The 26,119-nt window shown below is 45.2% G+C and overlaps 2 protein-coding genes across 2 annotated transcripts; both read right to left on the bottom strand.

Annotated features, from left to right (window-relative positions):
* Positions 1–1,246: 1,246 nt before the first annotated feature.
* On the bottom strand, positions 1,247–5,528 carry MASP2 (MBL associated serine protease 2). Its single transcript, XM_009927213.2, has 5 exons — positions 5,469–5,528; positions 4,975–5,194; positions 3,404–3,581; positions 3,022–3,153; positions 1,247–1,455 (listed from the first exon to the last, which is right to left on the bottom strand). The coding sequence occupies exons 1-5, from the start codon at positions 5,471–5,473 to the stop codon at positions 1,451–1,453; spliced, it is 540 nt and encodes a 179-aa protein (XP_009925515.1). The 5' UTR covers positions 5,474–5,528; the 3' UTR covers positions 1,247–1,450.
* Positions 5,529–22,300: 16,772 nt separating this feature from the next.
* CORT (cortistatin) lies at positions 22,301–26,119 on the bottom strand. Its single transcript, XM_009912071.2, has 2 exons — positions 25,812–26,119; positions 22,301–22,642 (listed from the first exon to the last, which is right to left on the bottom strand). The coding sequence occupies exons 1-2, from the start codon at positions 25,911–25,913 to the stop codon at positions 22,427–22,429; spliced, it is 318 nt and encodes a 105-aa protein (XP_009910373.2). The 5' UTR covers positions 25,914–26,119; the 3' UTR covers positions 22,301–22,426.

Below are 26,119 nucleotides of genomic sequence, written 5' to 3'. Positions count from 1 at the left end.
CATGAAACAGCTTCTGAACAAGATTAAACAGAGCAGAAGTAAGCCTTGGGAACTGCTTGCACAGCCACTCTATCCCGAAATCAGTTCTCTGCAGCACCTCCCTTCTACGACACTTAGTGAGCATCTTCCCAGTAAGTCAGGGCAGGGATGTTACCTCTCGTTTTGCAGATGGATGTTCAAAACTGGTATCCAGTGACTTGCCGAAGATAATGAAGAAGTCTGCAAATTGCAGTGACCTGGAATGAGTCAAGTGTCCCATCTAAAAGACTCTCTGTCCCTCCCATGCTCACTTAGAAGAGGCTTCCTCCCCTGTTTACTCCAGGCACTAAAGAGTAGAGATGGGGTTGGAGAAACTGAGCCTCATAAATTACAATTAAAAGTAACTCCTGCTAAATTGCCAAAATAAGGAAATGCTGATCGACTAATGCTCCTTAATCCCCTCGAGCTTTTTAAACAAAGCCTCGTTTTATCTTCAGCAGCTCACCGACAGCTGCTCAGCTCTGACTTGTTAACCTCTTGCAATAATCATGTTTCCTCCACAGAGTTGGGGAGCTCTAGTCACTGACAAGTACGAAGCATGGCATTTCTTCAACATGTTTTAAGAAGATGGTCCCTGCCCAAAGAAGGTACAATCTAAAAGGACAACAAATGGATATTAATGTGGAGCAGTGAGAGGCATTGTTAGGGACTGAGACAGTATCAATCAATGCCACAAGCAATTATGCTGAAGAACAGCATTCCTCGTGTTTCATCTCTTGTGGGGAGGGAGGGCACTGTTGCCTTCCCTTGCGTGAAGGCAAGACACCTAAGCTGCCCTGGTGACATTCATATTACTTTACCAAACTCCCAGAACCAGAACACATTTCAGCCATAAGGCTAGGCTCCCAATGGGAGAAATGGCCAGAGTCACAAAATTTGGATCAAAAAAAAAAAAAAATCAAGCCTTTCCAAAGAGTGAATGGGCTCTGAATACAGTTTCAATCTACAAGCCTGAGTACAGACAAAAGCATATCTAAAAAGAACATTAGGGAACAAAAATGTGTGGTTCTGGTCTTGTTGCAGTTTAAGAACTATGGAATGTCAAGCAACAAGAGCTGGACAAGAAATTCAAGAGTCTTCAGGTAGCTGTGATGCTTAGGGGCCTTCACAATGGCTTCTCTCTTATCAGCTCCTGCCTTATCTACCTTCTTTTTTTCCCTAGTGACACATGGGAAATGCAAGAAAATGAATGCCCCAGAGGCTGCCATCAGCTTTCAACAAGGAACAGCCTCTTTATTGTCTGCAGGAGGCAGGTCTGAAAGGCAAAGAACCATGACATACAAGTCACCAAGCAAGAGAAGCCTGCAGCCCTTCGGCAGACTGCAACAGGCAGGTCAGGAGGGAGGGCAAAGCAGCTCTTCCCAGCACATCTGTCTCCATCTCTGCCTAAGCGAGGAGAAGTTTAATTATCTCATGCTGGAAAATAAAGGAGAAAAAAAGAGCCTGTCAGTATCAGCCTGGTCAGACAGGAGCCCAAAAATCAAAGGGGCAGCCTTTGCCCTCGTCTCATGATGGCGATCCCCAGAGACCTTTGCTTTGCAGCCCAGCTCAGTCACTGTCGCTGAATTGGCTTCAGTGCTTGCATCTAAAGACCTCTGAAATGTGAACAGGTTCCAGCACATCAGCTGCACTATAGTAATTCCCAATGTGCAGGTGTCCACCCATCAGGGTAGCCCAGCCCTCCAATATTGCTGCTAAGCTCCCTCTGCTAGCGTGATGTTCATGGAGGGGGGCATAAGTGCACACATGAATGGTCAACACAAAGCTGCTAGTCTGCTAGTTCACAGCTATTCATTTTGCACCTTCACATTAAGACTAGGCACATACTTTATAGCGTTAGTAAATCCATATACTTGTGCTAAAAGCCATCACTTTACGAAGGGGAGGTTGAATGAACAGGTCTGTTCCAATACACTGGAGATACGAGGAGTTTGAATCTTGAATCAGACCCAGGCAGCCATGGCTGGAGAGTTTATAATAGGCTAGAGTTGGGAAGCTAAATGCCAAGGTGGCCTTAAGCACTGGAAGTTAGATCTTATTCTGCATTTCAGCACTGGGGAGCTCAAAGAAACTATCTTCCCACCTGTGACAATATTTAGTGAGCAGTATGTGTGCTGGTTCTTTCCAGACAAGATTCAGCTCCAGGTGGGCAAAGCTGCACCCACAAAAGAGGAGTCTGACACCACGTGTAAGCACACGTTTCACTGCAAAGTGAATCCTAAGGTGCCGGTCATGGTGCTGATTCAGACAGACACTTCACTGCCTGATGACACATAAGCTTTCCCTAGTTGTGAAGTGAGAAGCAGAGCCAGGCAGAAGTCAGCTAGGTAAACCTCACGCTCTATGCCCTTCTGAACAAGAGATCTGTGCCTGGCCTTGTCTCCCATTAAATAAGTGGACCATTGTATCTGGTGTTAGCGATATGTGGACTGTGCTGCTTCTTGGCCTGTGTCCTTACAGGGAGAGGAAGCAAACTGTTTCTCCATCAGACTTCACAACTCAATTGTTAGTTTTTCCAACACATCTACTAACTCGGGTCCAGAATACTCAGTATCTCAGTACCCAGGGAGCAAGATATACTCAGTTTTGCAAGGCTGGCTGCACTGGCAGCCATGAAGACTGGATGTGTCTGCAGTGGGAAGTGTAAGACAAGTTCCTTTTTTCTCCAATCTGTCTAAAGCTGAACACATGTGGATGCTGCCTTAGGAGTAACCAAAACCAATTGCCAGTGCACTGTTTTACCGTGACACAATATTGCTGTCCCTAATGGCAGCCATTAGCCCACAGCCACTCTGCAAATCAGGGCCTCTGCTCACAGCCCTGACTAACGCCCTGGTACCTTCTTCCAGCTGCACCAGGCACATAGGGAATAATGCAAACAACAACAAAAACCCACAGCTTTCACCTCGATGCTAGTGTCAGGACTGGATTTAAGTGGATGTTGTAGGTAGGGAAGCATCTCCTGATCTAGCTAGAGCTCACCTGTGCACGTCCTCTTGTTTTCATGCAGTGTGTAGCCAATCCGACAGCTGCAATAGTAGCCCCCCACGTAGTTGTGACAGTGATGATTGCAGAGGGGTTCACCATCAAATAGCTGTTTGCACTCATCGATATCTAATGGGTGAAGCACAGAATTAGGCAACCAATACCCTTCAACAACACTTCATCTTGGTCTGAACCACTCTGTGTTTTGTGAGGTTGGCTTGTTGGCCTTTGGTTGCTGTGCCCTTTTGGACCTGCTTCCATGCAATGAGACTGCCTTCTCCCACCTCACACAAGCAGCCACAGTTTATGAGAGCACAAGGAAGCACCAACCCCACCACAGCTGTCTCCCTTCCACCTACAAGAGGAGCTGGTCTCTTACCTTCAGCAGCGTAGAAGGCCTCAAAGCCTGTGAACGGTTTCTCATTGGAGTAATCAGACCGAAACGCTACCATGAGGTTGTTGTCAATGGAGACATATGTCTTGTTGCCCGGAGCCTCCTCAGTGTCTGTACTATCCTTTCCACACAGTGTAGCCAAGGTCCTCCCACCAGAGCTCAGCTGCAAAATGGGCAGACAAATCTACCAGATGAGCACAGAGCTTTGCTCTTCCCAACCTGCTGCCATGGCTTGGAAAGCATGTGTTTAATAGTGTGAGAAAGGAGGCTTGGATGCTCTCAAAATATGCTTCTGGAGGTCAGTCCAGATTCAGGGACAGATAAGAGAAGATTTCCCCTAGTCTCTGTGACTTAAGCCCATAATTTTGTCTCCCTTTTTCCTTTCAGAGGCCCACATAAAGCTGTGATGCCAGCCAGGGCTATCAGCACCATGCTTTGTTTGTAATGCTCTTGTTAACTTGGCACTCTCAGTGACAATCAGATCTTGGTAAAGCCAGAGACAACTGGGGTAAAAAGATTTCATACACTGACAAATTCAAATGTATAGTAAAAGGTCTCTTTAAATTAGTCACTAACTTGCTCTATGATTCACTTATTACAGTTCCAGCTCTTCATTTATCTTGTGTTTTTACTACAAGAGTAATGTTCTGATACATGGGTTCATGCTATACACAGTAGTGATAGAACTGTGTACTACAGACCTGCCAGAAATGAGTACTCTGTCCTGCCCAAAGGAAATTACATGAAGAACAACACGGATTTGGGGAATGGGTGCAACTTGCCATATAAAATCATGGAAATGAGATCTTCCTAAATGGGAACAAGGCTGCCTGATTTGGTTCCATCAGATTCAAAAGTACTGCTGATGCATTGGGTTTGCATACTCCCTGTGCATACAGCTCCCTCTTTAATGTATATCAGACCCACGCAAAGAACAAAATGAGTGCAGAGGTAGCATGGCCTTCAACCAGTGACAGGGCCACCCAGACTAGAGCACATGCTAGCACATGGAGTACAAACCTTCCAGGGACACCGCTGATCACTCACACACTTCCTGAAGATAGTATCTTTCTTTTTCCGAGGTTGTTTCTCACATTAGCTAGCAAACACACCATAGCAAGTGTTGCAAGTGCACGTTTAGACAAGCTGACAGTATCTTGTTTAGACTATCGCTTACACTTTTATGATGTCCCATTATACTCTGTGTATAGCACTACTTGTTAATTTAGAACACACACTGTAACTTCAGCAAAATGAAGCTCAAATGTTGTTTTGGGCAAAATTTCAAACCCTTTGCTTCATGAGAGGGGAACATCAGAATTTTCTGAGCACAAACAACTCAAGTTTCAGATGTTCCAACATGACAACCAGTTCTACTTCCTGGTCCCATGGGCCTCAATAAACACATCATTTAGAAATCAGATGAGCCTGAACTTTACTAGCAGACTAGAATCAAGTGCTTACAACAGTTACGTTGGTCCTGCATGTGTCCAGGATCACATATACACAGTTTTTAACAACTTAGCCTATTATACATCGCCCTGCCCTACACATACCTTCACATAATCGTATTCACACAGGTAGGACAGCTCCAGGTTGAAATGGGTGAAGTAGATGCGGACAGAATATCCCTTGGGTACAGTAATATTCCAGATTCTCTCCTTGTGATTCGGGTAGACATTTGGGAAGTTGGGGGACGTGATCCTCCCATACATTTTTGGCAGCACAATGCTGCTGCTTACTTCACTGTAAAGCATAGCTAGCAAGACAAACAGCCTGTGACAAAGGAACAGAGATTAACAGAAAAAGAGTGAGCGTCAACTCAGATCATACCCCAAAAGCCACACAACCAAAGTTGCCAGTCTTGATACCAAATCAGATATCTCAGTGCTAGCTGAAGTCTTCATGCCAACACCCTTCTCACTTGACAATGGAAGAAGTCAGAAGGTATCAGTGGAGTCATACTGTAGTAACAGCTAAACAGCCTTCTAAGGCCTGCACAAAACCAAGTGGCCAGAGAAGCTGGGGAGGTCCCTGCGACTGCACTCACCTCATCGTGTTGCTCTCCTGTCTGAGCCTGCTTTGCTCTGAGCCCTGGGGAAGGAATCTCTTCTGATGTATTTGCATTTGGGGGCGGATGTATTTATTGTGTGTGCTCTGCTGTGTTTGTCTGGATGTTGAACTCTGATGTTTATCTCCCTTCCACCCCCTTCAGCCTGCTGAGTTCTGGGAACAGCAATCACTAAAAACCAGGCTTGTGTTCGGTGCATGAGGCCTCAGTCAATGACAGGGAGAGGCAGACAGGGATGGAGTGGATGGATTAGGAATGCTTCAGGCTCTTGGAGGGAACTGTAGTATCGCAGCTCTGTGGGAAGGCAGGCAGTGGGAGGAGGTACAGAGTGGCTCCAGACAGTGTCTGCATGGGGGAACAAGGGGAGTTGGGCAATGCTCTTTCCCTCCAACCAACTGATCTACAATTACAATTAATGCAAACAGCATGTTACTGGAAGTACAGTTTCTTCCATTGTGAGAGCAGGAAGGTGTTGAAAACAAAATAATGGGGCATATTACAGGATTTCAGAATAGTGAGTGAGGCTGGTTAGATGGTTCTGTGTAACGGCACAGGAATACTCGGGTGACATGACACTACAGCGCACACTGGCACGAGTTTAAGAGATGCGAAAGTCTTCCAGTTCTTAGCTGCACATTTTAATCCAGTGCAAGCTTGTGTTGACTGAAACCTGCTCTATGCCTTGTTTACATGCACAGATTGCTTTTTATCTTGTCCACCTTGGAACACCCATAAGGTAGAAAAGCATTCTTAATTAATTATGTCTTTTGAACCTGGCTTGGTACAGAAACAAGACAAAAATCCTCTGTGCTCACATCTGCCTGTGTAACCTAGCTTACTAACTTTAAAGGCCCAACAGTCAATTTCTACCAAATTTGGCAGAAGAGAAGCAGTTCCAAGGATATCAGTGCAATGTAGATAGGTGGACAGAAAAAAAAATACCTATTACTGGGGATTCTCTGAGGGAAAAACTAAAAAAAAGAACTCAAATTTCTTTTAAACATTTGTGAATCCACACAAGGATTTCACACCACTATAAGACCCCAGGGAATTCAACTGGGAAAGCCAACGCTATAGGACATAAAGCTTTATTGATTCCACTGCTTGCAGACTGCTTCTTTCCAAGTCAGCATTTAGGTTTCCCACAAAACTCCTATTCCAGCTCATATCGAGATAGGCCTAAATTTATAGAGGGTGAAAAGACAGATATGTTGACGCCAAACCTAGGTCCTACCTCTTCCCTGACAAAAATGGGACAGAGAGCAGGAAAACTGATTTGCAGCAGGGAACAGACTACCGCACTGCACGTGCAGGAAATTTATACTGAGATATCCTGTAATTAAATGGACACCTTCTGATACTTATTTTTGAACAGCCAAAAAATCATTACCCCAGGCAGCAAAGTTGGCGCTGGCAGGAATGCAGGAGTTATTACATGAACAAAACTAAAGCCAACAAAGCATTTAGCAGACTGCAAACAGAAAACACCATTTAATAAAAGTGAAGGAGAAACCAGTAGCAGTAATAATTAATTGTGTAGCAGCACTACCTACAAGCACAGTTAACGGACAAGAACCCAGAGGGTACTAGCTTTTCCCATGGCCCACTAGCTGCTAAAAGGATCCTGTCAACACACAAAAGATGTGGGCTTTATACTGGCTGGAAACAAGGGAAGAGAAAGAGAATTTTGCAAAAGATCAGTCTGTGCCTAACTAAGCTGGTGCCCGATTCCCACAGACATAAGTACTTCCAGAACCATCCCACATCAGGCTGCCTGCTCAGTTCAGTAGCAGAGGCATGAAGAGTCAATTCTGGTCTTGGGTCTGAAAAGTTTCTCACAGCTCCAGAATTTAATGAGGCCCCTGAAGCTGATGGTTGCTGCCTAGCACTGAAAAAAAGAAAGCTGACTTAATAAATTGTAATCCTGGAGACTGAGTAACCGAATGCTTGGTGCACATATTGGCTTTCCTCTGGCATGGTCTGTGGAGAGACAAGACTGCTGTGATTTTAGTCCTTAGCACCTGATGTGAACAACGCCAAAAACGTTGTCCCTGTTTCTTTGCCCAGAAACCTTCCACCTCCAAAAGGCCGTTGGGCATCAGCTAGCCAGGTGCAACAGTATCTTGAGAGCACTATGATAGCTAACCTCAGGCCCCACAGATGCTCCTCTTGCCCACAATTTCTCTTTTGTCTGCACAGGACTAAGCCAGCCTGAAGGCTCAGTGGACTTCATCCATGTGACTGCAGTTTCCAGAGCTCTGTAACTTGCCAAGTTACTGATCCACTTTAGGAAGCTTGGGTGTTATCTGAAATGACAGACGCCTCTTGAGAAGTCTGCCCAACTGTCTTCATGTGCCCCTGTCTCCTTCCATGCTTGAGGGCTGAGGTAGCACAGAGGCAAGCCATCATTTTTGAGAGAACCACCAACATGTGTGAAAGCCAAGGTTCAGAAAAAGGACTTCCCCTTGAAAAAAAATAATAATTCTTTTACTACTCAACACTGAGGTCTGTCAAGGAAAGGTTTCAAATCCTTCCTGTGGCAACAGCAAGTGCAGACAGCTAAGCCAGACACATGAATAAATCAGCAAGAGCAGAGCTGCTCAGCCAACACAATGCCCCTCAGGCTGGTACCACTAGGATCCAGAGACCTGATCTCCACTTTCCCTGCAAAACCAGACAGCAGCAGGAACCAGCTGTCAAAATGAGAAGGCTGGAAACCAGCTGTGCAGCTAGAGCCTTCATCAAAGTTGTGTAAGATCCAGGCTAAGTCCTGAGGTAGCTCTTCAGTTCAGATTTCCCTCTGACCCCAAGTTTTGAAACTGCAAAAATGTTACCTGAGGTAAATTCTGCCAAAGCTATGTTCCTGCAGAAAGAGCTTCAGCTGTGACAGACTCTGGGATCCTGTAAAAATGAAGTCAATACAGCCCCACATCCACTTAATCAAAAAAGTTCCAGACAGCTCTATTCTCAAATGGACCATGCAAAACCACACACTGCCTCAGAAAATCATCTTGTGCCAGGGGAGAAAACCATCTCTGGGCCTTTGAAAGGCAGCTCCTGCATTCTGACAGCAATTCTATGAAAAGCTCTGCAACGACTGATGACAGTGAGGACCAGATGTTTCAGGTGTAATACACAGGACAGTGAGCATCTGAACATGCCTCCAAATCCAAAACACAGGTACAGTGCCAAAGCAAGATGCTGGTTAATGAATAGAGGAAAAGCATGCACAGGTCTTCCTGGCTTCTAAGATGAGACAGTGCAGTCATCTAACATCGCAGTGGCTATTCTTGCGTCACAAACCAGGAGACCAAATGAGCATAATGGCTGCTTGCTGTGATCCCTGAAGACATTGCTCCCCACTGCCCCTTACTTCTCAAATGCCAGCTGCCTCTGCAGAGCCCTAAGAGATTGCTTGGATGTTTGCTGTTCCGTGGCTAAATCCAATCCTCCTGCATTGAGGGGTTCAGAGGACTGGGGGGACCAAATGCAGCGGAGGAAAAGGCGTTCTGTTTCCTCATTACAAATCAACTAGCGTGACTGACATCAAAAGACAAGCGCACAGACGGAGCAAGCAGAGCATGGAGTGGGGCAGCAGGAAGAGCCTGGCTGCTGTGAAGCAGGAAGAAATAATCTTGCCAGGGAAAAATAGCAGGCAGAGAAAGCTCATGTGATGGGGCAAGATACTTTCTTCAGTTAGGGCATGCTTTCCTCCTTCCTATGCTGTCTACTGCTACCTCATTGTTTTATATTCTGTTTGCAAAGATGGACTCCAACTGCTACAGAATGCTAAGGCACATTTCTCCAGCAGCAAAAACATCACCGGACTTGTCCTCTCTACGCTGCACTGACTTCCAAAGCACAGCCAATGCAATTCTACAGTGTCGTCCTCATCTGAAAGCACTCAGATCTGAGCTCAAATTGTCTAGGAAGATCAATAAAAACTCTGGGGTAAAGATAGTGGTTGACAGCTTTGCTCCTCTGGCATGAACAGAGCTCTCAAAAACAACAGTAACTGTCACCTGTGTGGGACCGGTCTCAGGCTGTGAAACATGACCTCTCCAGGAGCACCACAAAGCTCAGAGTGCAAAGCATATGTGTCTGAACATGTGTGTCTGTGTGTGTATGCACATGCACGCATGCATATGTTAGAGACCACGCACACACAATTTATATGTTATGTATGTATACACACTCAAAATGATAATGTGTAAATACCTGTATAACTTCTGTTCAACTACACAGCTGCAGAATCCAACAGCATGTTATGTTCATGTATGCCAGCCCATTTTAACCACTGCATGGATGTATGTGTATGTATTCACATACGTGACTATACAAATGCCAGGGCAAACCCCTGCACTGCACACTCACATCCCCTTGGGAAGAGAATATGACAGCACACAAGTTAAGAGATGCTGGTCACACTACTCCACCTTCTCCTGGAAAAAACACCCACTCTGCCATGGGGAAGACAGCATAAGAACTGCATACATCAGAATTTCTTTTCCCCCTGCCCGTCTCCCCAGTCCCATTAGCCTGGCTCTCAAAAACTGAACTAGCTCACAAAGCTACCGTCTCGCTCCCGCCCACATCCTTGGTAGCTGCAGCATGTCTGCTGGGCTGGCTCCAAGTCTGTGACTTCACTGGAGCAGCTGTTTGTGCTGGGAACAGAATTTGGTTACAATTCAGTTACAGCTAGAGCCAAAGCTATGAAATACAGTGCTGTTTTCTCTCCAAGCAAAGATGCTATGCACATTGCAGGCACAGCCAACACACTTTCCTTGGGTAAGCCTCCCTCCAAACAGCCAAGAGGAACAAAGGGGGCGGGTGAATAACACACGTCTAACATGTATCTCCTATCCAACACGAAGTCTCAACCTAGGGAAGGCAGACTGGGGCTTACAACAAAGAGAAGCAAGAAAAATACAACAAATCTCTATACTAGAGGACACAAAGACCAACCAAGGATGAGCCCATCAGGAACTCCCTACTGTGAATAGAGTGAGGCTAATCAAAGGCCTCCCCTGAACCTATCATAGCCTCATTCAGCAAGCAGTTTGGCCCTGCGAAGTAATTAGGAGACTTTTCAGCTCCCAGAACAGCACCCAGGAATGACAACCTCATTCAGAGAGTAGTTTGGGGTTACACACCTGCCACAATGACTGGAAGGCCTGGAAAGTCACTTGCCAGCTTAGAAGAGGCTCTATTAGCATGTGCCATTCCCTCCAGCGCAGAGTCTTCAATAAGAGGATCCACTTGAGCAGTAGCCTCTCTCCAAAATCATTCTTTATCAAGGCAGAACTGAAAAACAAGCTTGACAGAAGAACCATATCCACCTCCTGCTGGAGTTTCCATGTAATCCTCCACTGTTATCTCTTTTCTTAAACAAAGCTTAAATCCTTTCCTATCTGCAGAACCAGACTCTGCAGAGTACAGCGACCAGCACTATGCTTGGGATGAAGCCCTGGTTTTTCAAAGAAGGGGAGCCCAGACTTCATCTTCCACACCAAAACCATAGCAAAGTTGCTCTCAGCTGAGAGCACAAGGCCTGCCTTTGGAAGTTAAAGCTTGGCTGCTTGTCTCTATTTCCATCTCCTTTCATTTCTTCTTTCAGGACTGCTCTTCCTCTACATGCAATCATTAACACTGTGAAGAATGGTATTCACCTCCCAAATGTGTAACTTGCTGAGACTGGAGGAGACAGTAAATTCCTGAGGCTCCCTCCCCACTCAGGAAGAGGGAGAAGCTGAGAAACACGCTGAGGAATAGGTTTCAACAGCATTAGGACTGGCAAATTCATTAAAACCACTTGCAACAGGCTCCTTGTCCATATATATATCCAAATGCATTTTCTACTCACCCCTATTCAACTCAAAACAATTTTTCACCATTTCTCTTCCTTGGCAATTGTCCATAACCTCATTTTTTTCTAACAAAGAGGCTATTACCCCACTGATCTAGATAAACAGTAAAGCCAGCCCAAATCACTCCCAAAATAAGAGCTACTGCTCAGACATTAAAGAGTTAGTATGATACATTGAAATAGACCAATCTTCCCTCTGGCTAAACCCCTCATTGAATACATGCAACCTCATTCCTGCCTTGGAGAAAATTGATTGAAGGCCATGTCAGTGCCAAGAGTCGCATCAATCAGAACCTGTATATTAAAATGCCTGTAACAATCCTGGAAAAAAAAAACAACTACGAAGAAACGAGCTGTGCTAAACTTTTGTTTACCACCTCAATGGAATGATATACCTTTCCCAACCATTTCAAATCAACCCTCCTTCAAAGAAGTCTCAGATCCCTCATTGTTGTCTTTTTGGAGGAGAAGTTAGGGATAAGCAAGGTACCTTCTAGATGCATTGCTTTTTACAAAGACTGGCCTTATCTATCTTACTTTTAAGGCAGGAATGTCACATCTGTTTCTGCCCAAAAGAACTGGAAGTGTTCAAACCAAACTGTCTTTCAGTATAGATCTAAGCTCACTTTTGCCAGAATGCCACCCTAAAGCTCTTGTTTCTTGCCCCAGGGAAAAAAAAACCAACAAACAAGCCCACCAAAATGCAGCACAAGAGTTCTGTGCTGCATGGACACTTTACCCTTCAGCTTCTTTGCTCGTTTTTGCATCTCTCACAGAAATCTTCACAAAGCAATAACCAGTAAAACATCCTTTGCTCCTGTATACTTTTGTTTTGGATGATGTCAAACACTTGGATTTGAGGTGAGATTGCTACTGTTTCATAGAGAAATTTAATTTTGTTTTTTAAATTAGCGGGACACTTACCTGGGCTTCCTGCTCCTCACATTTCAACACTGTTAGTGAAATCCACAACACTGAAGTTTCGGCAGGAGTCATGACTAAAGCTTGAACAACAAAGGGAATCTGCAAAAAGAAAATAACAGCATTTAAATACAGTTTTCAACAAAACACAATTAAACAGAAGCACTACAAAGGAGGAGCGAGCTCATGCCAACACAGCACTGTACAATCTACATTTCAGAGATAGGCAGAGCTATAACCTAGCTGTATAAAAACAAATGCTCAGGTGTTGGTACTCAAATACTCCCTGGATTAAGAGGTTACCTGACTGCTGAGCATATCTGATTACATATGTGACTTTTTCACATCTGCTGGACATATTGCCACCTGTTTTTACCTACTAACAGCAGACCCACCACTTGTTGAGTCTCAAAGCTGTATGCAGAAAAAGACCACTAGAAACTGTTGACATACCCTGGAGGCATTGGACCTGCTGGCAAGCGAAGGAAGACTTGGTGGATGCCATAGCCATCGTATTTAAAATTAGGCACAGAGGCTATGAAAGTATATCCTAAATTGCCCCAGTGACTGCTAGTGACTTCCGCTAGCCACCAGTTGCAAGAGCTTACTTTAGTCTAGCAATGCTCAGTTCCACTGGAAAGGCAAACAAAATCATTTGGGTATATGCAGAGTTAACTTGGTACAAGGATATTGGATCTAACCTGGATTCCAACTTGAATGCCAAGACACTCAGAGCACAGACTACTTAACAGTTTTAGTCAAGCTCTGAACCTCCTTACCTAACAATTAAAAACTAAAAGAAGAAACTCGGGGCGTGGGGTCAAAATGAAAATATTTCAGTTACACCTCTGAGGGGCAGGCAAAAGGGAAACAGTCTTACTACAGTGTGTGTTTATCTGAAGTGGCAAGAGCAATACAGAGCCACCAAGCAGCCAGCAAATTAAAAGATTATTGCACGTAATTTAAATGTTTGGCCGGGATCCCCTGAGGACCGGTAGGAAGAATCTCTGAGGAAAGGGAGATATTTTGTTTGATGTATGTTAGCAAGGAGGAAACTGAGCCAGAGCGCTAGCACGGCTGGAAGAATTATTCTTGCTGAAGTCAGATTACTCTAACTTGTCTGTTATCCTCTGCTTCGCAGCACTGTAATGACCCAAAATTGCAGCTGACAGATTGGTGCTGAGAGTTTGTCTCATTGAGGCTACCGCATGTGGATGGGCCATTATTCTTTCAATTTTGGTCTCTGATGCCTGTTAACATACATTAGGCTTTTCCATATGGTGCTTTTTAGCTTGGTGTCCAGGGCAGCTGCCTGAGCCTCTGTCCCCACCCACATGCGCAGGCCCTGTCTAATGAAAATGGATGATGGCCCCAGCTTACTAATGGGACACAGATGGACCAAATGTTTTTTCGTTTTGAAACATATTTTCATTTAACAAAGTCTCCAAAGACTGTGAGGTTTTTATTCTTCTATCACTGTAACATTCCCCCTAATACACTGCAATCTTCAGACAGGTGAGGAATTCGAAGTTGCAACCTTTCAGTTTAACTGGATCTGGAAGTCTACAGACCAATGGCCTATTCCAGTACTGCTGTTCTGCTGACGGCCTTGACAGTCACTTGCATGTTCTCTCACTTTCCTCCTCTCCTATCTCACCTCTTCTACTCATACTGAAAGATCTTCAGCATGAGAAGCAGCATTTTGGGGGGCAGATCTGTTAAAAGAAGGCGTGATAGGCTGTTCAGTCAGCCTCAGCTGAGGGACTGTACTGCCTCCTACAATACAGATAGTAATGATAAATTAAACAATTTGTTTATTATTATGAAAGCCTTGTGCAGACACAGCAAAAGGAGCCTCCATAGCCAGACGTGAGAACACGTGACTGAGGGGACTGTGCAGTGGGCATGGCAAGCAAGGGTCATTTCCCAGCAGGACTCCTCCTTCTTCAAGTTATTCTTCTTGTTAATAGTATTTGTATTCCAAGAACAAGTGGGCACAAGCAGAGTCCAAATGCCAGAGAAGAGTCTAACACTTCCACATAATTTGTGGGAAAACAAAGCTCATCTTTTAGATGACACCAGTGTAACAAGATACACCCACCAAAAAATGTGCAGAATTAAGGTATGCAGTAGGCAAACATCTCCTGCAAGATGGGAGCCATCTGTATCTTGCGCCAAGTGTCCTCTGCCATAAATTGCCACTGCAAGCCTATAGCCCAGTAGTGTTTTGCAAACAGCATTTCACATGCCTCTTTGCTAACTTGTTCTTCATGGCCAGCCTGGGGCATCTTATACTCAATTCCATGTAGACTAGACAGGATTCCGTTGCAGCGTGCATTGCCACAGTGATCTGGGAAGCCACACAGAACGAACTTCCCTTTGCTGACTGCTTTGATGACCCACTTGTTTGGCAGTACAACCTCTAGAAGATGGCATTCCCACAGTTCTGTGTCTGTACTCTGCACTGGGAAGTTCCCAAAGGCTCATGAGGCTATCTCCAACTTTCCAAAGTGCTCCTTGTTATTTATGGTTTCTGCCCTCGTACTATGTCTTTTCAAATAATTTGGAAATAATCCCCTTAATGCTAGGGCAGTGTTTGACCATGACATCTCATTTATCAGGCAGTCTATCCTCCCAGAGAGGTGAAGCCTAGTTAAAGGTTTTTGAGGGACAGGGCACGTGTCTGTATGTGCACATGTGAAAATGTGATGGGACTCAGGAAAACAATTCTCCTCGAATCTCTCAGCCTTCATTACGATTCTTCTTTTAAATGCCAGCTCTGATTTATGGCCTGCCATTCAGAGGCTATGAAGGCCCGCAGCCAGAACTGACCAGATGTCAGAAGAGGGCTTACAGAAACAGGAAACATATTAACCTGTCTCTGTGCCTGCCTAGATCCCCTGAGTGATACAGGAGCTGACAAAGATGGGCTGTTCTTGGCACATTACTTCCACCTAGAGCATTGCTTGGGGCTGTGACTGTTTAACGGTGGAGACACCCAGAACCAGGTGAAGAATCTCCAGGTGCAGTAATTCGGACACAGCCATTATCTTGTGCCCCAAGAGACAGTCTTCCTGGATTGTGGTCTCCACCCTCCTACTTGCTTCCTGCAGGATCTTTGATTCATTGGCTGGTACTTTGGGTTGTCTCCTGTTAAATAGGAATGATCATTCTTGTTCGATGCACAAGAATGTTGGCAAAGTGGGTCATCTCACAAAGACTCCTTCATGAAAACTGCTAGTTAAATAAAAATGGACTCAACTACTTATCTGAAAAGAAAAATACACAAATACAGACATGCATGGCCACTTTCTCATTGCAGCAATAACACTGAGCAATTTCATATTTCATACCAGGCCACAGTAATAACATAAGACGACTGACAAAATGCAAGCCTGCCTGTGACTAAATGGTTAAAGGGGGGGAGGACATTCCCTTACCTCACTCAACTGGGTTTATGTACCCCCTCGCACAGCTTCTGAGTCACACGCTATTTAGACAGCTTTGCAATATGGAGACACTCAAATTTTTATTCTGGAATGGAGCAAAAGGCCACCAGTGGCATTTCTTCTCAGTTGTTCTGCTTCTAGCCCACTCTGTCCCATGGCATAACAAGCTGCCTTCCAGCACTGAACAGGGTTCAGTTATCCTTTTCGGAAGAGCAATCATAAGGCACTTTCCAGCCCGCTGGCTCCCAGCAGTGGGTAAATTCATCAGTTCACAGACGAAGATGAGCATTGTTTGCAAGCCAATATTTTAGAGCACAAAGACTGCTGTTTGCTCCCCATGGTTCTGGGCTCCTAAAGTGTAGATCCATGGCTTTTTAGGCAGCTGCAGCTCCCTGTCTGTACACCTGCACCTAAGCTTCTGGCAGGGCACCTCTCACCATGGGACTAATTTACCTCTGACTAGATTAGCAGCACAAGGCCAAGGACAGAGGCAAAGCACTCATAGCAAAAAAGGCTTGCGTGGAGACATGTCCTGACCTCTGGGTTTCACTCTGAACAGGAGACTCCCTGCACAGAGTCTTGTCCCAGAGTTAAAAGCTCTGTATAAAATATTATCACAGAAATACTTTCCCTTTCTCTATTAATTAAGCTGCTGACTATGCTAGGTTCACTAACTAATGCATACCAATACACCCAGTGCTATCTAGAGAATCTGCTCTTGTTCAAATGCATAAAGTCACAGCGAAATCAACCAGATTTGAAGACTTCCTTCTATGCAACAGTGACCAAAGCTACAATGTGTCTAAAAGACGGGCTCTCAAACCATCATCTAAGGGACCAAAAGTCTCCTGGGCAATTTCTGGACTGTACAAGCCAGGAGTGGGCAGCTTTCCACAGCCATAAATCCTTGGCTTCCTTCTCTCTGTCAAGAAGAGACTAAAATACACCAGCCAAGCACAGCCCAGTGAAATTGAAGACATTTTTAACAGCAGACTTACCGAACCAGCAAACAATCTTACGATAGGAAGTAGGCCTGACCTCAAGCCAAATTCAACAAGGTCCCAGCTGTAAAGACTGCTTATAGTTTTGGTGGGTTTTTTTGTTTTTTGGGTTTTTTTTACACTAAACATTAATTGGTTTAAAACAAAGAGTCCTCCAGGTCCCCAAGGTACTGCTAGAACAGAAATTCCTCATTCCCAGCTGAATGCCCCGAGCCCAGGGAGACAGTATGCTCTCTCTGCTTGCACAGCTACTTATTCCCTTGTGCGCTGTGGCCCTGCTAGACAACAATCCTTATGCAGCCCAGCCTACCACTTAAGACTAAGACATTCTCTGGGGAGGTGGAAGACTTGGATTTAAATTGTTCAGATTTCCTTCACCTCCCAAATGCTTCCTCTGAGACTTTCTGTGAGCCCTACATAATTTTAACAAGTGGGAAGCAGACATGCTGGAAGGTTTGAATCTAGATTCAAACAGCTCTCTTCAAAGCTTCTATCTTAAGGGACTGAAATGCTGGCTTTTTTTTCATCTGGTATCTCCCTCCCAAGGCTGCAAAACTAGATGCAAATCTAAGAGTGAGAGCTCAGTCAGCTCCAAAGGTGCTGGAGTTAGCAAAGAGGAATACACAGATCAGACATGCCTATTACAAGAAGGCTCCTCACAGGCTCAGCACAGGTAGTTAAACTGATCTTCCCTTGCACAGGGTACAGCTGCTCCTCAGTAGCCTGGGTTACAGACTGATAGCTTCTAGAGTCTCTGCTTGTATTCCCAGGCTTCTGCAAAGGGCTTATTCACACAAGCTGATTAACAGCAGTGTGCTGTTCTCCATTAGCTCGTATCTGTCTTACATGACGCAGGCCCTTTGACTCCCAAATACTTCCTGCTTTAAAGGCTCAGTGATTATTATGAAATAAAAAGCAACTTTAACTACGATAGATATTCTGCAGTAATGCTCCATCAGAATCTTCATTCTGAAAGTTCCCCCTATACTGACAAATCCCAGTTTGCTGTGTGTCTCTGGATAACTGATTTTTACCTACCTGCATTCCATCATCTACTGCTTTAGTGGGTAACTGTGACTGTAACTCCTTATGAATCTCTGAAGAAAGGCTACATCTCTTAAATCCTTGTTGAAACAGTAGAGAGCATCTTTTGACTTCCCCTCTCTCAGGCATTTGCAGCATACAGACCTTCACACTACAGTTTCACCAAAAAGCACAACACATTAACACTGCCTGTCTTTCTGACCTAGTCTACAAAAACTACCGTGCTCTGGCAACTCCCTCTCACTCCCTGGCATCCTCCTGTCAAATCTCTGCAAGTTCTATCAGGGTTCAGCAAAGACAGGAAAAATCCACTGTGTAAGACATCCTCCCAATTCACCAAAAGGTCATTTGTACTTAGGATTTCCTATGTTGCATGTCTTACATGAAGCTACCATACATTCTGAATGGTCAAGGTAATAACTTCTTTCACTGAGCTGTCTTCATAGAATATAAAATGCATTTACAGCCTGCTGTTGCTGAGGATTTTGTGAATACAGGAGCTCAGAGAAGTGACTGAAGTTAAATCTTCAAAGACCACTTCACAAGAGAGGCTTTCAGAGCTCAGAGAACAAGGTCACTGAACAAACTATTTACAGTGAGTAACAAACAGACAACGAACAAATGCCTTATTTGACCTGTGTTATTCTTCCACTCAACAAAAGCTAGTGTGGCAGGGAAGTCAGCAGAGCCACAGGCAGAGGTACATACGGCATCGTTACTAGAACAAGACACAGAGCAATGTCTCTTTGATCAGTATCTCCCACCACCAAGGCCAATGCATAAGGCAAATCTCCTAGCCCATACTGCCGAGAAATGAAAGTAGCGCTTCCGTGTCACAGGGATGTTGTCAAGTTTATTGCTATCTAAACCACCAACTTATCAGGTGAAGGTTGTCAAAAACAAGCATCTCATCAGAACACATTCTGTGAGCCACTAGATTAATCTATGACCAAAAGCAACAGCAGAATTCACTCGACTCAGTGGAGAAAAGATTGCCCTTTAGCGCAAAGCCATTTACTCTTTTCCCAGTTTGTATCTGACTGCTTATATGCCATCAACATCAAAATAGATTTTTTTTAAAATAAATGGACTCGCTGCTTTTCAAACACACGTTTAGTGTTTCTGAGCAGAGCTAAGTATGATAACAACGTAAGACAAAAGACACCCCGTGCAACCTTATGCTTCATTCTCCCTGCACTAGGTTTAAGGTTAATTTTCTGTAGCTGTAATCAATGCTAAAGGTGCCTCACAGGCCACGCGTTGTTTGAGAATGACAGGCACAGGACCACCAGACTAGGCAGTACTGTTGTGTTCTCACTAAATTTAACTCCGTTTGACAGCTACCTGCAGACAGACAGTATCTTTGTGAAGTCTAGTCAGATTGCAACTCTCTCCTTTGTCCAAGGCTGAAAATGCACACAGTGAAGTATTGATTCCCTGCTAACTTACCTGACAGTATATATTAAAACAAGATCTTCACTACTAAAAGCACGTACAAACAAGTCGCCATGGAGGGTACTAAATTTCAAATGAATACCTCCCTAGTTCCTCTGTCATATCTGTCCACATATGCATATCCTTTGATCTCAGAGTAAATGAGATTGACTCTGTTTTCATCGAGGAATAAGCTACCTTGGATTACTTCACATTTATCATGGGATAGGATATGCATGCATGGAGTTACCCCTGCACACTGAATATGCTGTAGGTTCACAGCTCGGCTTGTCCCCGTGATACTTTCTTCACTTGCCTGCAGCTTGATGCATAAGCATGAGCTAGCGTGAGGTTAAAAAAAGATAATAATAATAATAATACCAGTGAATACCACTGGACCGTCCATTGAATTAGGTGAGGTAAGCACTGTGTGTGCTAGCTGACTTTAAAAGTTTTCCTTCTGGCACCTTTTTTACTTTGTAATGTGTCTTTTTCACTTTTTAAAAAATCTGGAGATCACTCATAGGTATTATCCATTTGCTCACACACACACACACAATTATTCTGAGCTGTGACAAGATCTTAAAATGCATTGGCTATTGCATCTAAAAAAGAAATAACATACTCTCGCTCCCTTCTACTTGACATATACCATTATAAGACTCACAATTCTTTTGTGAAAATTTAAATAGAAAATGCCCATATATGACACATTATTTATAACCCTTCGTTAAGCCCCTTCCACTGAATCTGATTTATCATGCTACACTCCCTAACATTAAATGCCATCATTAGGCAGGATCTCACATTGCTTCAGCCTCAGCACATCAACTTACCACGGAAACTGCAAAATTAAATCCAACTCAAACACTGATTTCAGCGCTGATGAAAGAAGCTGCCTCAACTGTGTTGGCCCCTATCCACAGCACGTGCACTGGCGATGCAGACTTCCTGCTTGGTGCTCAGCCAGTGTGCCTCAGCCTACATTAGCAGGAACCATCTGTAGGGATGAAAGAAGAGTTCAACTTCCAAATTTTCTTCCACCCTTGAGTATAGCCGGACTACTCTCTCCTCCAGGAACCACTAAATAATGCAGCATACATAGTTTGCTGAACAGGCAGCCTCTATTAAGGGCAATCCCTATGTCCATGTGCTGTGGGGTTTCTCATTTTCACTACACATTGTCTCGAACATTATTAACGCAGACAAGATTTAACAGTGGATAATAAGGCAACTCTTATGAGAACACTGCTAAGGTACTAGCATCCTGGTTGGTCTCACACCACTACACAGGTCTCAGTAACAATAATGGCTATAATTATCTCTTATACAGCACTTGTCACCTACATATCTTAAGAAAAATTATAAAAAGAGAAAAGAGCTATCATCCCATTTTAAAGACAGGGAAACTGAGGTATTGAAAGAGAGGTAATGATAAAATGCAAACGCCAGCAGCAAAGTGAGGCATAAAACCAGGTCTCCTGCATCCTAGCTGGGTGCTCCAGGCAACACAGTTGGAAAGCTCCATATCCCATTACCCATATAGTGAGTTGTTGAGTTCCCCCAGCAAGAATCTTATTTTTCATTATGGAGTGAAAAATAAAACAAGCCACAGGGCTCTGACTCCTCCTGCAAGCCAGAGACACACAGCCAGAAATTTCTATGGCAAACGACCCAGTGAAAATGCAGCCTGACACAGAGTAAAGTGGCAGCGGCAAGCCAGCCAGTCTAGGTGCCGAAGTGGTTCTATCACTCATTATTCAGGGAGAGCGGGGGAGTTGGAAGCGTTACTTCAACTGTAAGAAAACAGGCTGGCTGCTGATTAATCCAAAATGCTGCTGTTGAGATGAACGGCCTCATGGTCACTGGCCTCTAAAAACAAAATGTAAAGGTTCAAAAACAAGCCACTCCAAATAACTACGTTCTAGTTCTCACCGGTGGCCAGTCAGGCCTTGGAGACAGGTTCAGTAACATACAGCTGGAGTCTGCTATTTTGTGTTGTCATTCCCAGCAATGTAATACAGCTCCGAAACTCAACTTGTTAATACTATGAATTAAAGCAAATAGAACAACTGAATTTCATACCTTTTTTTTTTTTTTTTTTTTTTTTTTTGCCGGCATGTGAGACCAAGGCCTCAGCAGTCTCCTTTGGAGAGAAATATCTGTGCTGAACTCAAACACATCTACCTTTCACACCTCTATACTACCTGTCAGTTCTAAAAATGAGGTTTAAAGTTCCTTAGCAAGCCAAAATAAATAAAACAACAGGCCCTACTACTCTCCAGACAGTAAATGGCACACAAAAAGGTAAGAGAAATCAGGTGCTTCGTTTTTTTTTTTTTTTTAGCAAGATGACAAGACACCACGAAACCATGAGAGAATCAGAGCAGAGTCAGAGCTGTTCGCCCTGGGATCACAGCCAGTTTATTTCAGTCAGTTTCAGATGCAGAACCCAGCATTTCAGGTGCACATGCAGCCCCAGAGCACTCCGGGAACTGCTCTGGAGATACCTGCTGGCAAACCAAAAGTGGGCCAGGGCCAGGCTCTGAGCACTTCTCCCCCTCCTACAACCCCTGCACCCCCCACCTGCGAAGCACTGTCTGAGCGCTTCACTTGGCCACCCTCAAGTCACAGCATGCCCAGGACCAAACCATCCCCTCCAAATTGTGGCACAGCACCTTATCCTGACCAGGAGCTAGCACAGAGGGTCCTCCCCACGGGGCACAACCACAGCTGCCCAGTGCCTGGGCCTCACCTCACCTGCCTACCCTGGCACAGATGGGATGAGCACACCCCCTGGTCCCTCAGGGGCTGCTGCAGCAGCTTTAAGGATGGCTACATCCCTGCACTTATAGAGCGGCTCCTCCCGGCAGGGGAGAGAGATGCAGCCCCACCCCACACCCCTCGCTGCTGTGAAGCCCCTTTCCAAAATGGCCGCCACTCACCATGGCCACCCCACAAGATGGCCGCCACCTCCTCCAACGGCTGCCGACGGCCCCCACGCGACTGGGCCCACCCGTCTTCCCCGGTGGGGCCGCAGACTCCCCACACCACCCCGGCCCGGCCCGGCGGGGTGCAGAGAGGCAGAGACAAGTCCCCGAGGCGCCATGCTTTATTCTCAGGGGTGGAGAAGAAAAGGAAGGGAGCTCAGGGGATGGGGCGGCCGAGGGGAGGGGAGGGTGTTTGCAGGTGGGCGGCCCGGCAGGGCCAGGCTGGGCAACACTAGCAGGAGGTGAAGGTTTTCCAGAAGAAGTTTTTACAGGGGGCCTTGCGATCCCGCTGCGATAGCTGGGCGAGCCGCCCCAGCACCGCCCGCTCCTCCTCCAGCTTTCCCTCCTCTTCCACATCCGGGGAGGCCGCCTCACGCCCCACGTCCATACTGTCCAGCAGGCCTGCCAGCATCTTCAGGATGGCGTCTTTCCGGACTGTGCTGTGTTCCTGCAGGCAGAGAGCAGGGGAAGGTGACGGACAGAGGCCTTGTCCCCCATGACCGTCGAGGCAGGGGGATGTTGCAGGGTGCAAACATCCCCCGTGGGGTCCCTTCTCATTTCCCTGCCTCCTCTGGTGCCCTGTCCTCAGAGCCAATGCTTTGCCCATCAGCAGAGCTGCACTGGAGCTGAGGAATCTGTGGCTACAGCAGAAGTCACTCCCTTCTGCTGACCCCTGTCCAGCTCAGCTGGCTGGATGGGGAGAGGCACACGTGCGGTGGTATAACTGGAAAAGAGCTGCTAACAAATAGGCATGAACTGGCTGTAAAGTGCCTTGCTGCCTGCACTAATTAAAATTTCATTGAATGCCAAGCTGCCTTCTCTCCTAGTAAGCCCGTGCTCCCTTCACTACTCTTGCCCAGCATGTGCTGTGGGAAGGTCGGGGAAGAGGCACAGAGTCCTGAGCAACATCAAACTAAGCACACCAGGGGCTGCAACCCACCGTAAAATGCTGAGAATGAAATATAACAAAGAAGAGGGCTGAGCTGGTGGGCAGAGAGATGCCCTAAGTATCTGGAACGAAATATTTAATCAGCAGAGACATGCAGCTTGTATTTCAAGAACAAGAACCTGTATTTCAATAGCTTGACCTTGGGGGAAGGCAGAATGAAAGATGAGTTGCAAAGCTCCATCCCTTTGCCACAGCAGTATACGAAAGAGCATAGCCTGTGGTTTGGCGCTTGAGGGGTTATCTTGTTTCTCTTAACTTTACATCCAGCAAATCTCAGGAATTACCTCTTGCCTGGCATTCCTGGTCTCTGTGACTCATTAGCAGAGACAGTTGGTACTGGACAAGCTGGGATAGATGGTTTGACAGGGACAGATCCTGTTTCCCATGCAGATGGGAATCTTGGAAGCACATTTCCACATCACTTCTCACAAATGCCACGTTTACTGCTGGGACTGCTGTATCTATCCATTGGCGCTCTCAGCATCAGCATTTGTTGAGGACCACTTGGTGAGCAACTCAAAGATGGATAAATACAGGCAGCAGCATTTATTTTGAGTTTACGTTACAGAATGTTTATGGATATTTTTTAATCACTTTCCTAGCTCTATTAACTAACCCTGCTTCCACACAAGAGAAACTGAGGCACAGAAAAATTACGTGCTATGTTTGTAGCAGAAGAAAGGATAAAAGCCAGCTTGTGCCTGTCCTGATTCCTACTCCTGCGCTGCAAGTACAGAAATGTCTTGAGCCTTTGGGAGATGGACTGGAACTGGGGAACCCAGCTAAATGTGTCTCCTGGGTCATCCTCATAAGCTTCTTTCCTAGCTGTAAGTGCTATGTTTTGAAATAACCTGCTCCAAGCAGAGCCAGCAGCTTCAGACTCAGGGGTAGGGAAGGCAAAGCTCAGCCTGCTGTTAGGGGATATTCCTTATGCATGATCGGCTGAGGCTGTTAGTGAAACTAGGCAGCTCTTCCCCCATTGCCGGCATCCTTTCTGCTTATAGCTGTTCCCGAGCTGCAAGAGATCAAGACTCTTTGGCAGCAGCTAGAGATCTTAGCATGGGTGGGTTGTGGCACATCTTTGGGTAGCTGCTCAATTCCCTGTACTACATCCACTAGTGCATCAGAATGCGCAGATCTTCCTTTTGCATTTTTATGCATTTTATGGTGGTTTATATGTAAAATCCTGATATTCTTCATACTGAAAACATTTGTCTGAGTTACAGCAGTGATGACTGTAGGGATTAGTTCATCAGTATCTAACAATTTTTCAATTTGTAGAATGCTCTAAAGAGAATAATTTTATCTATTATAATTATATAATTAATTAGGAAGCAACAGTGTGTAGAGGACTAAGAGTCATTACACTTGAATTCATTTTTACAAAAGCCTTATTTACCTATTTATTCCCTACAAATTGTTTCTTTTTTCCCCAGCAACTAGCATTTGCACCAGAAAGTTTACTTTTTAAGTACTGGATTTGTTACTTTAAGAATGTACAACTGAAAGTTTACAGTTATCCCCAGAAGGGTTAATCCCAGCCAGCTGCAGAAGCCCTGGTCTCTAACAGAATGCTAGCCCTAGCACCTCAGACTGTGTACATTTTTTTCTTGCAGACAGTTTTGTTGTTAATGGGCTGTGAGCCCACTCCTGAAGCAGTAAGACACTGATGGATGAGCTGGAGGCAACACTAAGACAGAAAAAACGATGTGGATATGCACAAAGGAGAAGTTACTGCCTTTGAAACCAACACTGGGATCCTTCACTTCTCTGGGTAGCTCCTCTGCAGGACTGAAATAACAGTAGCCTTACAGATACAGCTGTGAACCAGGCTGGCAGAGTGTGGGGTGATTAACCACAGCTCGGAAGAACATCAGGGATGGCCAGGAATATGCAGGTGAGAAAACTGTGGGGCAAGGGGGCAAACAGAACAGAGCACTTGCATTGCTTCCTACCCCTTTGGCCTCTTAGGAAAATAGTCCAGCAAAACAAAGTTATTATAGTGCTATAGCCATTATAATATTAGAGTTTTGCCAGTTGGTAGGATAATTATATTGCTATAATAAGTTCTGCCACTGCATAGAGCTGTGCTGGTTCAGAGTGTAATTATTCTAGCAGAACTATGTCAGTATAACTCCCCTTGTGAATACCACTCTGGAAAAAGCAATTTTATTCCGATATAATTACTTCATTTATTATTCCTCTGTTACTTTCCTACTGAACCCATCTTTTAAACATTTGCCCTTCCCATGAGTCCTATTTAAAATATCATCTCCCTTGATCATTTTACCAATTACGTATCTTTTCTCTCCCTCCCTAGTACTCTGCTTTATTCTCTCATGCTGTACTCTTTCAGTAATATTAGTTTCTCCTTTTCCCTCTGCTCTCTGCTCTGTTCTTTTTGCCAGTTTTTGCTTAGCTCAGACTTCACTTTGCAGCTCTCTGGCATCTGCCCTGGTACCTTTCCTAAATAAATTGTCTAGTAAGCTGTAGTAATAGCCTGTGCTTCAGCAGTGCATGAAGCTGTAGTGCCTTGGAATATAGAAGGGTGGAAGAGTTGTTTGCATCAGGTAAAGCCTAACTGCCCTTACTACCCCTCCCCTGGCTCTAGCCTGCTTCTTCGTGCTCCCACCTCACCCAGCTCCTGCACAGGGTGCATTATACTCACCCTAGTGTTCTGTATTGCGAGTCTCTCTTCTCCAGGCAGTGCGGTGGCTCTCACGCTCCACACCAGCAGCAGAACGGACACCAGGCTGGCCACCAGCTGCATGATGTACAGGCTGTGACTACTGTGCTGAATGAAGAAGACTGGGAGAGGGAGCTGTTTCTGGGCTCTCTTCTGCCTCAGACAATGGCTGCAGCCCCTTTTATAGCCCTCCCCCTAGCCCAGTGGGTGACGCAAACAATTAAGTCTATATCAAAGGCAAATTAGACTTTGGAGAGGTTGTTAACACTTGGCTGCTTGAGTGGGATACT

This window comes from Haliaeetus albicilla, chromosome 4 (genome assembly GCF_947461875.1).
Source record: "Haliaeetus albicilla chromosome 4, bHalAlb1.1, whole genome shotgun sequence".
Taxonomy (NCBI): domain Eukaryota; kingdom Metazoa; phylum Chordata; class Aves; order Accipitriformes; family Accipitridae; genus Haliaeetus; species Haliaeetus albicilla.
Note: the sequence above shows the minus strand (reverse complement) of the source record. Positions and strands in the feature narration are given on the sequence as shown.